Source organism: Astatotilapia calliptera, chromosome 7 (genome assembly GCF_900246225.1).
Source record: "Astatotilapia calliptera chromosome 7, fAstCal1.2, whole genome shotgun sequence".
Taxonomy (NCBI): Eukaryota; Metazoa; Chordata; class Actinopteri; order Cichliformes; family Cichlidae; genus Astatotilapia; species Astatotilapia calliptera.
Window position 1 is genome coordinate 63,572,716 of NC_039308.1, and position 14,196 is coordinate 63,586,911.

Sequence of the window (14,196 nt, forward strand, 5' to 3'; positions counted from 1 at the left end):
CCTGCCTGTCTGTCTGCACGTAGCAGTGAAACAAGCCCATTAAAAACAAACAGATCTGGTGTCGGCTCCTCTCTCTCACAGTATCGCCATTATAAGACTGATACCACATGCGAGAGACAATGAGAGAGATGAGGGGTGTTATTCTATGCATTCCAGCTCAGGCCATTTGCATTTAGAATGAAATAGCCATCCGTTCTACTCAAGAGAACCTGTGTAGACAAACTCACCTCTGGGGAAATCAGAGCAGGGTGAAGTGTGTGCTCTTAATGCACGCACACATTCGCGTTCTTCATGTTTTCATTACTGTATTGTCATGGACATGGTTTCTGCACATATTCAGCCTGTTTTGCACACACACATACATTATTCATCCATATAAAACCGCAGAAAACAGCTGTAAGCTGTCTCGCTGTATAAAGATAAAGTTAACATTTATTTTATATGCACTCAAAGTGAATGCACAGGCTTTATATGCACGCAAGATACACATGCAGTGGCCAGCAGCGATTCATATTGAAACTTAACAGTCCCCCTTTGTCTCCACATGCATACACAGACACACACACACACACCATTCAAAACCTCAAACTGGTATTTTTAAGTAGTTCATCTGGTTTATGAAAACCCGTCTGGTCCTGAAAGCCCCCTTTGGTGTGCTTGATAGCTTACCCTTTTTAGCTTCTCCCCGTTTTGTGTGTCTGTGTGTGTTTATACTTTGTGGAAATGCTTGAGTGAGTGTCTAAAAGTAAGTCTAAACTAATTTCTTGCCAGTGAGAGAGATTTACTGGTGCAGTAACCCCCGGGTTCTGAGCTTCTCCAGGGGCTTAAGTTGTTTGGAGGGTAGGGGGGTCTGCCGAATGAGTGCTACGAGCTAGCATCCCTCGAGGCTGTGCAGATAGAGATCAGACTGCCTCATGCCCAGCCTCACACATGACCAGGTGGTGCATCAGTGCACCCCTAATCTTGTGCTTCCTTCTCTCGATTGCATCTAAGAACCACCACCTGCCCTTCCCTCCGATTCCCTGTTTTCACTTCCTCAACCCTATTGATGTTATCATATGTAACGAAGACATAAAGCTTCTCTATATGTCTGAGAGACTCACATATTTACACACTTTTCTGTTCTAAAAAGCTGAACAGAAAATTTCAGTAGTGTGTGCAGATTAATGGTGGTGCAATTATAGATGTTTGAAAAAGAGTCAAGATGAGCACACACACAATACCGGTGACATTTCTAATGTCCCCTGGCAATATGACAGCATCATTTCAGCTATCTCCCTATTGATTCAAACAGCCCCTCTTCCTCGCCAGTATCCTCCCATGACTTAATCTCCCCCTCCTCTTCTCTTCTTCAGCACTTCCCCCTCCCTCAATTGCTCCATTCCTCGATCCATCCTCCCCTCTTTCTCCCCTGGTGACTACCTCACCCCCCAGGCATGGCAGCTGTGTTCTCCTGTAGGCATTACATCACTGCAAGAGCATCCTTGTTACTGATCCCCTGACAACCAGCACTATCAACACATTTTTGCTCACACACACACACACACACACACACACACACGCACATGCACACATGTGCAGTGATCATACACCTGTGCAAGAGTGCATAAACTTGTATTTACCCACACAGACACAAATAACTATTTACTCTATTCGTATCCCTGGAGCACTATTCTCTCCTTTCTCTCACCTTTGCACCAGTCATCCTTCTCTCCCGCTCTCTCTCTCTCTCACACACACAGACACACACACACATGCATTAACTGACAGTCTTCATCAGCCTAACCTGCCGTATCCAGAGGATGACGTCTCTCTTTCCTGTGATATCCTGACAGATGATCCACGGTGTAGAGTGACGCTCCTGTTGCTGCCTGTCTCAGTGGAAAAGGAGGGGGGGGGGCTCTGACAAAATATATTAAAGAAAATATTTGTATCAGCAACTCAGTTCAAACAGAGTTTACGGGCATACGTTTTTGATGAGCTGCTGGTGATAAATGTTAAAATTTGTGCTGGTGCAAAAAAAACCATATATTAACTTTATACTGAGTTATAAAAGAGAACAATATTGGAGTAGAGTTGACTCATTCAGTCCATTAAATAATTAGTCATTAACTATTAATATCAAATTATTCATAATTTAAGCTTAATACATTTTCAGTGCCTAGAATGTGTTTTAGTGCTTTTATCTTAACTTCAAAAAGTTCAATATTTTAAAAGACATTTCAAAGAGTTTATTAAATAATTGAAAGAAAGATTCAGAATATTAACTAATTTATCTTTATGTTCCTATTATGGCCACATAGGCCATCTAGTCTTTGTTATCTATGTGGTGAAAAGTAAAACTTTGTACGTGCAGTAATTACCTTTTATTTAGTAATAAAGATTTGGTTTATTGTGCAAAACCGACCAATTTCATGGCAAAAGTTAAGTTAGTCTTTTTTTTTAACTTAAGGGCAATAAACATAGACTTTTATTTAACATTTAAAGGGGTTTAGAGTTCAGACTGAACCCTGCACTATGCAGTATGTTTGCATTTATGATACATTTACAACATGTAAGCACAGAACTACAAGCTCTATAATCCTCACAACTCTCTACAGTTGTCAGGTGCAAAGGTCGTGTTTCTCCTTTCAATCAACCCAACACCACCATCTCTTGTTGAGGCATTCCCAGTCAGTTCGGACATCCCAGGGCTCCTCGTCCTTTACCCACCTTCTCCGTTTCCTTCCCATACCAACTGCTCATTATCAGTTTTGGCTGGGCTCTGTGTATGTATGTGTGTGTAAACATGCGTCACCTTAGTAACAAGCTCTGCACCATAAAAGTATGCTCTAAATCTAAGAGAGAATCTCAGCGGAGGGGGCGAGCAAAGTGACCATCCCACCTATTTCTGTAGCTGCAGGGCACACATGTGCAGTCAATAAAGAAGGCCCGGCTGTCATTTATAGCATCTTGGCTGTAATCCTCTAATTAACACATCTACTATTCTCAGCCTTGTTACCCTGCTGAGGACCAGAGGAGGAGGAGAGGAGTATAAAGAGAGCGACAGCATGGTATTTCAGCATGGTATCACCCAGCAGCTACTTTGTTTTGTTGCTGTCGGTTTCCACTGCTCAGAGTTTGCAGGTGTTAGAGCCTCGTGTGTTTCAAAGCTACTTTATGGCTTCGAGCCACACAGCCAGAACAACTAAGCCGAGGCGTGGATTCAAACTGAGGTGATGATCTGTGGGTTTAAAGCGTAGCGACCCCGGCTGACCACCATGGCATGCCACACCTGTTCAGATGCAAATGGGAGAACAGTGCATGAGTGTGTGTTAAAATGGTGATTGTGGGGTGACGTGTGTTTATTCATAGTTTGACACTCTCCCAAAACCAGTGTCTGCATTTTTCACAAAGCTCATCATTAGGCCCATTTCCTCTCGCGCCCTCTCTTGCAGTTGAACAGAGGATGACGTAAAGCTGTTCTCACCCATGTGTGATCATTCAGGGGTCTGCAGTGATGAGATGAGGTCAGTCAGCATGCAGCTGGCCCCCTAACTGGACATCTTGTATAAGCTTATTTGCCTTTTTTCTCTCGCTCTCTTTTTTTTTGGAGCAGTGCGGTGACTTAATGTCATTGAAGTCCATCTGACCTAGTTTGAATGTAATCAGTGCACTGTGAAGTCTCAGCACGGGACAGAAGAGATAGAAAGGACGGTCAACTGGCCTAAACATAGTTGTTTCCATACATCTATTATTTTCAGCCAAAGGTTGATTGGCATAAACGTGTGCTAAAAAGACGAGAAAGCAAGTCTGTATATGCTCTGACTTATTGCAGAAACGCACAAAACACAATAGCCTCATATTAATAACTCGACAAACAGCTGTACCTGCATCGCAGTTTGCTAACACTGAGTCTCTTCCAGTAGTTTTGTGAAGTTTTTTACTGCCTCGTTTCCATAATTGGACTTGTGGCCCACGTGTTTGTCATTCCATAGTACCAAGAGTCTGTGGCCTGTCAAATCGATGGTGGCTGGCTGACCACGAGCTTGTTTGGTCTTTTCATCACCTCTAGTATTTCCTTCCTCTTTTGTCTGCTTTCATTTCTTTCTTTTTTCCATACTTCTGCTCTGCTTTTGCTTTCTTTCTTCTCGCCTGGCTACCTTCACATCCTCCAGACAAAATCGCAGTGTCCAAACACAAACATGTTAGACATGAACCAGTGCAGGAAAAGTGGTGAAGTCACATACATTCCCTCACCTTGAGAGACAAATCAGCTGTCAGCGCACCGCACAGCCTTAATTCCCTCTCCTGCAGTAAGCGTAATGTGCTAAGAGGATGCAGTACATTTAAGGCAATCAACCTAATGTAGGTATTTAGTTTCTACTCAGTAATAGATAGTACTGCATAGCTGTAGGAGTCTAATTATTGTAGATATGATATAATTATCATCAGGTAATCATCCCTAACATCTCAAATGAATTAAATGAGAAAACAGGAAAACGGTTCATGTAAAAAAAATAAAAATAAAGCATATTTCTGTTTGTTATGTATGACGGCATTTACAAAAACAAGTAACGCCAGTCAGTGAAAGGCTTCCAAAAGCCAAGCATTATCTCTCTCCTCTCTTTCATTGAGAACAAAGACAGTTAAATCTATAACGTAGCTGTTTGTTAACAGCGTGATAGCTGTGGTTTAGCTTCCATCCTACCCTGATAGAGGCCTGTTTTGTAGCTAGGCCCCTGAGGTGGCCGCATATTTGCTGGGTGAGTAAGGAATGTGGTTACATGCCTTAGACATTAGCTATGACGGAGCACTGGCTCCACAAGAGAGGGAGGTAGCAGAGAAGGAGGGAGGGGAGGTTGGGTAGAGTCTGAGCTCACGGCAAGTGAGCTCATTCACCCCCAGAGCTCGAGGAGAGAGTGCAGCTCCGTCATCCTCTTCGCAGAGAGAGAGAGAGAGAGAGGAGGGAGGGAGAGGGAGGAGTGTAAGCCAGTGACTGAGCGAATGAGAGGAAAGGAGAGTGGAGCGGCACAACAATAGTGGGCTGCTCTTCTGGCTGTGGACTCACAGAGACAGAGAGAGCGCTCAGAGGAACACACAGACGCTCTGTAAACCAGCTGCAGGCAGATTACAACTGGCGTTTACATACAGGCGTTACAGGCTACTCACTTTTGTTTTGTCTCTGGCACTCTCTGTGGTCACCATTCTTCACAAAACCACAGAATTACCAAATATTGACGCAGGAGAATTTTAGGAATTTTGTGGTCATTGCATGGGATTTTGGCCATTTGTTGACTTGAGGAGCGTGTCCACAGACATTTTGGACTAGTTTTTGTTCTGCTGGGTCCATTTGCCGAGGGTCACCGGCTGGACAGCTGGAACAGCTAACTTGACTTGAGTGGAGTTTTGTGGACTTGGGGTTTTCAGTGGGCTCACCTTTGTCACTCTTCTGAGGAGAACAGAGTGCGTTCTGGGGGATGCCTCTGGATGTGGTGATTGCCCCAGCAGAGGACTGTTTTTGGCCGGACCTGCAGGACACAGACATGAGGCTGAAGATCAGGGTCCGCCGGATGAAGGAGGGGAGAGAGCTTCGAGGTGTGTATTCACCTGGAGGAGAAGAGATACGTGTGTCTGTGTGGGTGCAAGGTGATAAGATGCAACATGTTTGGATTGAAGTCCTGTGCGTTTGGCATACATGCAGAAGATGGAATGTGATTTATGATATGCATTGAGTTGCATGGCTATGAAATGCACGATTGCTGAATACATGCAGAAAAGGTGCGAACAAGGTGGAAAGCCACTGATAATAGTTTGTGCGCTGCAGATGAGTACACACAGTGGACTGTCAGGTATTTACCATTTCAAGCTTTATCCGAACGAAACATAGCAGTGAAGTGAATTTTTAAGAGTTTTTTTTTCAAGAGAGATGGGATTCTACATCAGGCTAAAAAAGAATTTATTAGGCGTAGCAAGCCAGACCTGAGAGTTGCTGTCCCATCTTTTGTTTTTGGACTTAATTTGTTTAGAGGTATAGAATAGGAAGAAAGGGGATTAAGAAGATGACATCATGAAGATGAGAAGCGATGAAGAGGGAAAAGAGGAGAGAAAAAGAGCTAGTGGGGGAGCGGATGAGAGCTGTGACCCATGGTATGACATAGTGCTCATGCTCTCTCAGCCTGTGGTCATTGAGATGTAAAATTATCACAAAGGCTCTTTCTTTCTCTCTTTCTTTTCCTCTGCTCTTGGCTTTTCTTTCTCGCTCCTGCTCACTCGCTCTCTCTGCAGAATGGTGTCTTGTGGAGATTATGTTATCAATATGTGTGCAGTGTGCACTGCAGGTGTTTAACATAACACCTTTTCACACAGAGCAATGAGGCAATGCAGAGCAATGGAAAAATCCTTTTTATACGACAATACGGCATCGTGCACGTTGCACAAAATATCTCGTCATTTGCTCAAATTAATTTGCTCATTTTGTAGTTGAACCTTTTGGATAACAGATGTACGTCTATTTAGACGGTACACACAGGGCATTTTAGAGCACCGGCTCAAAGCAGTTATCTGCACCTGTCACTCTTCACATGTGCACATGTGCATGTACGGGTTATATCTACACAACCAGATTCTGCTGCTGTAAGTGTCAAATTCATGTACTCAGAGAAAGCTGGGATGGGTGGGGGATCACACATTTGCCATCAGCAGATGAAAATAGAATTATATGTGTCACAGGTACTGAGCACTTTAACACATCTCTGTGGAAATAGATTTGTCAATGCAGGCTAAATTATATGGTGGTTTATGGTCTTTTATTGCAGTAACACGGTGCTGCTGAAACGGCAGTTGATCAAAGTGGAATATTCCTGCTATCTGTCCAGGAAGATAAAGAGCAATGAAGTTTAACCGTCAGCTAATATGACGTAAATATCGTGCTCTCATTCGCAGCCATCATAAAGCCGATGCTGTGCATGAAAGCGATGACCTCATCCTACTATCTCATCCATGTTCTGTCAGTCTACACATTTCTGTCACAAAAACCCACACAAGCGCACACACTTTCATTGCATCGTCAGGCCCCAGCACAGCCTTTGTGGAGCTGAAGTGGGACATGTGTGCAATGATGTCATGTGAGGAGGGTGAGGTGGGGAGGGGAGCGGGTACATTGAGATGCTAATGTCCCCTCATAGTGGAGGGGACAGCTGGAGGGGCACAGAGGATGGCGTCATGTCTCCCCTGATATCAGCCAAAGAGAAAAATGATGGAGGGGGAGTGGGGTAGTCGTTCAATGCCCCCCCACCCCCTGGGCCTGAAAGCTTGTCTGTGTGCATGAACACGGCTGCTTTGTGTATTGCCCCCCCTACTCCATTAACAGACAAGTAAAAGAGTAAAACGGAGGCTGAAGCACACACACACACACACACACACAGAAAGGGGGTGAGCTTGTGTTGGCAAGGAAGTCAATTGTACGAACAGCAGTGATGTAATAGCAGAGATCCCATTAAACCATAACTTCTAGGCAGGTGTTTTGTGTGCCTCTGTTCATTCGCTTATTCCACCCTCCATTCATCTTTTAGTTTTCTGCAGCAGCACAGCTCTGAAGAGTCTGAATTTGATCTGCTTAACATACACACTTTTCACGTTAGCGAAACAATAGCCCATGCCTTCATACTGAAAGCTGGGTATTAATTTAGATGTGGGAGAGGAGAGGGACTGCTGCTCGCTGCCGGCAAACAAAGAAAGGCCTGAGTGCTCGCCTCTGACGGAGCAAGAGAGAGGAAAATAAGCAGTTGCTTAAATGATGAAGTGGGCAGAGAAAAACGGAAAAAGGAAGTCACCACTGCTGAGAGCTGCCGATGGCGACACAGTGCCCTCTTTCCCGGTTGTGGGTTTTCCTACTCCCCAAACTGCTTTTTTTTTTCTTTTTTCTTTTCTTTTCTTCTTTTAAAGAGTATGTTCAGAATTTAGTCACATCCTGCCAGAGTATGGTTTCATGATTTCAGTGTTTGAACAATAATGTGAGAAGCTCTGGTTTTTATTCCACAAAAACAAAACTGTAGGTTTAGGTTGGTATGTCTGTGGGAAATTTAACTCGTGAGTTTAATGCAGGGTGTCAGTTTCTGCTGATTATCATGAAGGTGAACTCATCTCTCCCATTTGACTTTCTGATGTCATCTTCACAGACAGCTGGGCTGGTGTGTGTCACAGGGTATTTTCAGTGACCTCAGTGTGAGTGTACAGTATGTTTATATGTGTGCTTAGATAGGAATGAACGGATGTGTCATCCTTTTCTAATGGAGAATGTGAGGCCACATCTTTTAGGTTTTTTGGTGTATGTGTGCGTAAATCAGTGTGCTCATATGCCCTTGTTTCTTACCAGTATTTGGAGCAGGGTGGTGTCGGTGAGGGGAAGCAAATTGTCATCAACAACACTGCTTTTCTTTGTTGTCTTGGCAACCCTAAGTAGAGCAAGGTCAGGTGACGAGGTGGCAATAACACGCTATCTCCTGTGTGACTAATGTCCATTAGCACCAACCGTGTAAAGCTTTGACTACAAGGAAGGTGTTTGTAATTGTGTTGACGTAATGTCGCTGTAATAGCACTCGAAAAGCCAGAAGGCACACGCAGTCCTGCTTTCTTATCTCTGACTTCAGTCACCCTTTATGCCAGTAACCCCTTACTCACTCATAGGCAAACTCTAGCTGGCCCAACTTTGTGCTTTTTTTGTGTTTATTTAACACGAGATTAGGCGTGCTACACTAGTCGGGACTACAATTATCAGTTCAGTCAATTCAGAATATTTCTGTTCGTGTGTTCATTTCCCTGCACACTCACACACACACATAAACACACAGACCGTGTGGAATGTCCTGTCTTCAGTCCTTCTAACAACTCTCTAACAATGTAAGCACATACAAAAGGAAATGCTTGCTGTGTGATGTAGCTATTCCTGTTGATCCGACTGTCTCCAGGAACATACCACTCCCTCACACAGATACAGTATATGCTATATGTAGTGCAATTTTTTTCACCAGCAGCCTGGGAAGTAGGAAACCAGGAAAGAAACTCTTCAGAGATCCCTTCCTCCCTCTGCTTTATCAATTATCAGTGCTGTAGCACTGCCCGTAGGCTTGCTGCAAGGGGAGAAGCTATTGAGAAACAGTCTAGTGTGAACTCCACACTCTGTCTGTTTAGTCTACGCTATATAGGCCAAGAAAAGGTTTGATCATAGAGTTGTTGCCGTAATGGCAGCAATCCCTCAGCCTCCTCTTGAAAGTTATCCGATTGCTCTTTCTGCATCAAATGCCTCTCTACACTCCACCACCCATGTGGACTGTTGATGTCATCGCTCCGCTGGTTGCCATTAATAGCTGGAAACAGGCAGGCCTTCTTCACTTTGCTCTTAAAGGAACATTGCACCCAGAATAGCACTAGGTCATCGGGATGCACCCAGCCTACTCACCGCTCAAAAGCTGTGCTGTTGTGAAATAGCACCACATACCAAAAGCTGCTATCTTCTGTGGATTTGCACAACCTTTTTACGCAGCTCTCCTGTTTGTTGGGTGCACGCACATGAAACTGTGTTCTCCACATGTGTTTGTTTGCCAGTTGTTGTTACTCGAGTAGGGCAGCTGGGTGTGTGTTACAGGGGAAGGCAGCGTCCTGCTTGCACTGTGCTGTGTGTGCTACTTGGGGATAGTGATGTCATGTCTCACTCACTCTCACTAAGTGAATGTGTATGTATGTGTGTGTGTTAAGGTGTGTGCATGCACTGCATCCAGGATTGGGTCAGGGAAGGCTGAACCTAGATTAGGCTCTAATCGTCTTTCTGGGACTCAAGGTTTCCTTGAAGCACTCCCTCTCCTCTCCACACTCCTCAGCGAGGTCAGCACCCAAAGAAGATTCCTACCTCTTTTCCTTGTCCCCCTCCCTGTAGTTGTACAACTGCAGTACTACAGACTATTAATGAGTATGGGTGTGTGTGTGTGTGTGTGTGTGTGTGTGTGTGTGTGTGTGTGTGTGTGTGTGTGTGTGTGTGTGTGTGTGTGTGTGTGTGTGAATTGAGTGGAGAGTGTGTTAATGTCAGTGAGAGTGAATATTGGGATATATTGACCGCAACAGTATGAGATCATTTCTTCAGGTCATATCTTCTTCGTCTTCTGTCGTGTGTGTGTGGGTGTGCGTTTGACCATGCATTAGTGTGTGTGTGCTTTTCAGCTGTCAGTGGAGATGTTACTGGGCCTCTGTCCTGGCCCTGCACCTGTGGCCTCTCTCATTCCCTCAGCCTGACGCAATGCTCTGCTACAGGACATGAGCTCATGCAGGAAACGGAGCCACACACACGCACGCATACACATATGCCAAAAGTGGAGCCGCCTGCCTCTTAAAGGGCCAGACGCGCATTCCTGGCCACCCAGCAGTTAACGTAACTCACTCACAGAAGCACAGAGAGCCCCTTTTTTTCCAGCTCCTGCTGCTCTAAAGGGACCCAGACTTTGTAGCCCAGATTCACCTTTTAAAGACTACTGAGCGTCTGCTAATGATGGTGCAGTGTTCGTGATGGAAGTCTTTGCAGAGTTCCCAGTGCGTGTGTGTTCGTGTGTGTCTAAATGGAAAACCATTCATATGCCTAACCGCTTCTCTCCATCTCTTCTTTCCCTGCAGGAGGCTTTGCAGCTTTTTCCTCCTGTTTCCCCGGCCTGTGTGAAGGGAAGCCCGCCACTGCTCTACCTATGAGCTTGTCCCAGCCCTGCTTGCCTGTAGCTAACGTAGGGCCTACTCGCATCCTGCCTCACCTCTATTTGGGATCACAAAAAGACGTCCTCAATAAGGTATCATTTATTTTGGATATTTTGCCAGTAAAGAATGTCTTGACTTGCTCTTACTCGCAATAAAGCATGATGCTAAACCACGTACATGTCCCTCTCTGCAGGATCTGATGGCTCAGAATGGCATCACCTATGTGCTGAATGCCAGCAACACCTGCCCCAAGCCAGACTTTATCAGCGAAAGCCATTTCATGCGCATCCCAGTAAATGACAACTACTGTGAGAAATTACTTCCATGGCTGGACAAAACGAACGAATTCATAGGTAAGGGCGTGTTCTGTGTTTTATGTAACCATGCACATGTAATATAGGTAAACTGTCTGCTTAGATGAACCCTTGTACTCTTTCAGGATATGTCTGTTTTTATTCAGTAGACACTGATTTTCTCCCGAGTCTTCCTACTAAAAAGGAGACCTGTCAGTGGTATGCAGTGTTGCATGTATTTTCATATAGTTCTATATATTCATACTTATTTGTTTCCACCTATCAACAGACAAAGCTAAGGTATCAAACTGCAGAGTCATTGTGCACTGCCTGGCTGGAATCTCACGTTCAGCAACCATCGCCATAGCATACATCATGAAGACAATGGGCCTATCATCAGATGATGCCTACAGGTACACCTGCACTTCCCACCCATTAACAGCTGAGCTAAGGTGTCAGTACCAGTAGAAAGACATCCCATTGTTGTCAGGTGGAATCTAATTCTTAGATCCCTGCCAGCAAGCGTAGTTTATACAAAAGGCTTAGCTTTGCCCTGTCAGGACAAGTCTGGCACACTATTATGTATTGTGAATCAGTAAAAGGGCTCACACCCTTTATATAGGTCATTTATTTAATCTTAGGAATTCAGATGTGATTTATTATAAAACCATTACCGCACTTCAGAATACAATTGCTTAGTTGTGTCCTATTTTTTTCAAACTTTTTATTTTTTCTGCTGACAGATTCGTAAAGGACAGAAGACCGTCCATATCCCCCAACTTTAACTTCCTGGGTCAGTTGCTGGAGTTTGAGAAGGGCCTGCGATTACTCCAAGCTTTAACCTCCGATGACAAGAAATCTGAAAACAACACTAAGCAGAATTCAGAGGTTAACGGAGTCATCACAAGTTTCGAGATGAATGGTCATCATAGCAACTGTGACTCATCCACCACAGAGCCACGCATCCCACCGGAACCCAAGCTGTCGTCACCCACCTCTCTCCAGCAAGGCTTCAATGGCCTGCACCTCTCTGCAGAGAGGATCATGGACACTAATCGACTCAAACGCTCCTTCTCCCTAGACATTAAGTCTGTCTATTCCCCTAACAGTCCCCACTGCCCCAACCTGGCACCCACACACTCTGAAGACGTCCCCAAGCTGTGCAAGCTTGACAGCCCAGGAACAGGCATCTCCAATGGTGTCTGTTCTCAGTCTCCCGTCCTTGACAGCCCCAGCTCCTCTGATTCACCATTCCCCTCACCGGGCAGTGGGGGCAGCATAGGAGGCTTGGGATTCAGTGGAAGTGAAGGAGTCCATCGTTCTGGTTCTTCCTCATCCAGACCCAGAAGAAAAACCAAACAAAACTGCAGCAGTTCGCCGATCCACTCCCAACCACGGCAGCCTCCGCAGTCCCTCAACTTGCTGCTGGACCACAAGAGCCCCAGCCTGGAAGAAAACCTAAAGGGCTCCCTGCTCCTCTCATTACCTTCCCTGCCCACTGTGGGTTCTGGGGCTATGTGGACCAAACACAGAGACACTGTCCAAGCCACAACCCCCGTCACTCCAGTCACCCCGACTGCAGATGCTCCCTGGCACTTTGGAGCAGAGGAAGGTGGTCAGGGAGAGATGGAGCTGGGAGCAGGAGAGGTAGGGGGACAGGAGTCATCGGTGAGGTTCGGTAGCAGCTCGGCGTATGTGGCATTTGGGTGTAGCGAAGGTGTGCGGTTACGAGACAAATCCCAGAGGGAGAAGCCGTCAGCACCACAGACGCAGCGAGACCTCCGAGACTCTTCGTCGTCTTCAGCAGTGACAATGTCCACCAGCTCGAGTCACAGTGGGGCTGCATCTGAAAAGCAGTTCAAGCGGCGCAGCTGTCAGATGGAGTTTGAGGAGGGCATCTCCGAGACAAGGTCCAGGGAAGAACTGGGGAAAATTGGGAAGCAGTCAAGCTTCTCTGGGAGCATGGAGATCATAGAGGTATCCTGACAGATAATGACATCATCAGAGCTGCCCCTTGGGGGCAAAAATGGACCTAGTTAGAGGGAGCACAGGAAGAGGACATTCAAGGTGGAGCCGAGGAGTTGTTATTGGGGTTTTTTAAGCTCCCCTTACAGACAGTGTTAAAGACTCTAGTTGAGAGAAGGACAAATGCAAGCTGAGCGTTAATGTGAAAAGGTTAGCATTCGCACCTGGACAGACAGAGCCTCAGATGTGGTGCTTGGCAGACCATAACCATCCTGAACTCTTGTACAAAAATGAAGAAAAATCTTGGGGGGGGAGGGAGGTAAAGAGGACAAATCTAGGTACTGAACTCTTTATGTTTATGAGCTCTGTCCCAGACAAAATGAAACAGCCCAGGGCAAATGTTGCATCCTTAATATATAGAATTCTTCCCTTATTTTGACAGAGTTGAGACACAAACTGCTTGCCTGTGGTCAAACGTAGCGTGTTTCAGTGGGTGTATAGCTTGTGATTTGAGCCAAGCCTGATGTTCTCTCTCCCAACGCTTCACCCTGGTTTCGATAAGCCTCATAAGCTCGCACGGCTACGTTTGTCCCCCTTCCCAGTGGCTCTGCCTACTACAGGGAAAACAATAAAGGACTCCTTAACAGCACCATATCCTCACATCGCCACAGCACAAGGCAGAGAGACCCAAAGGACTTAATATTAAGGCGGTACTGCACCCTGACAATGAAGGATCCTCTGCATTTTGTTGATGAAAAACTATTTGAAGAATGGGCAGTGTTTCCCCCTCCTAAAGCACAGTGCGCCTTTCCTGACTTTGTTCCCTTGTTTCCAGTGTTAACAGCGTGATGGGACTGAGGTTTCAGGATGCTGATGAGGGTATGCGTTAATAACCCCTCAGCTCGCTATTAGACCCCCTCTGAGCCTCCTCCCACTCCTTCCAGTCACCACCTATGGTCGCCACTGAGCATGCACCTGAGAGGCTGACTACAGACAGACGAATACTATATATACAATATGAATATATATAGCAATTTTAATGGACTTCTGTTTAGTTATAGTTTTAATTTATTGTATTGGTTCATTCTGGTAATGAGAAATAATATAATGTTTTGTGGATTTATTTCTTTTTTCTTTTGTTGAATTATAATTATTATTATTATTTGCTGTATGGTATTTATGAACACACACTCAAACGAATACACACATTCAACAAATTCAA

At 45.2% G+C, this 14,196-nt stretch overlaps 1 protein-coding gene across 6 annotated transcripts in view; it reads left to right on the plus strand.

Annotated features, from left to right (window-relative positions):
- dusp8a (dual specificity phosphatase 8a) overlaps window positions 1–14,196 on the plus strand; it is a 40,015-nt gene extending 25,819 nt beyond the window's left edge. For 5 of the 6 annotated variants that reach the window (XM_026176494.1, XM_026176495.1, XM_026176498.1 and 2 more), the window contains exons 4-7: window positions 10,642–10,808; window positions 10,910–11,069; window positions 11,299–11,422; window positions 11,753–14,196. In XM_026176494.1, the coding sequence (XP_026032279.1) occupies window positions 10,642–10,808; window positions 10,910–11,069; window positions 11,299–11,422; window positions 11,753–12,995 (1,694 nt within the window). In that variant the 3' untranslated portion in view covers window positions 12,996–14,196. Of the gene's footprint in view, window positions 1–4,882; window positions 5,578–10,641; window positions 10,809–10,909; window positions 11,070–11,298; window positions 11,423–11,752 lie in introns of those variants that run through there. The other variant, XM_026176499.1, reaches the window with a different exon arrangement.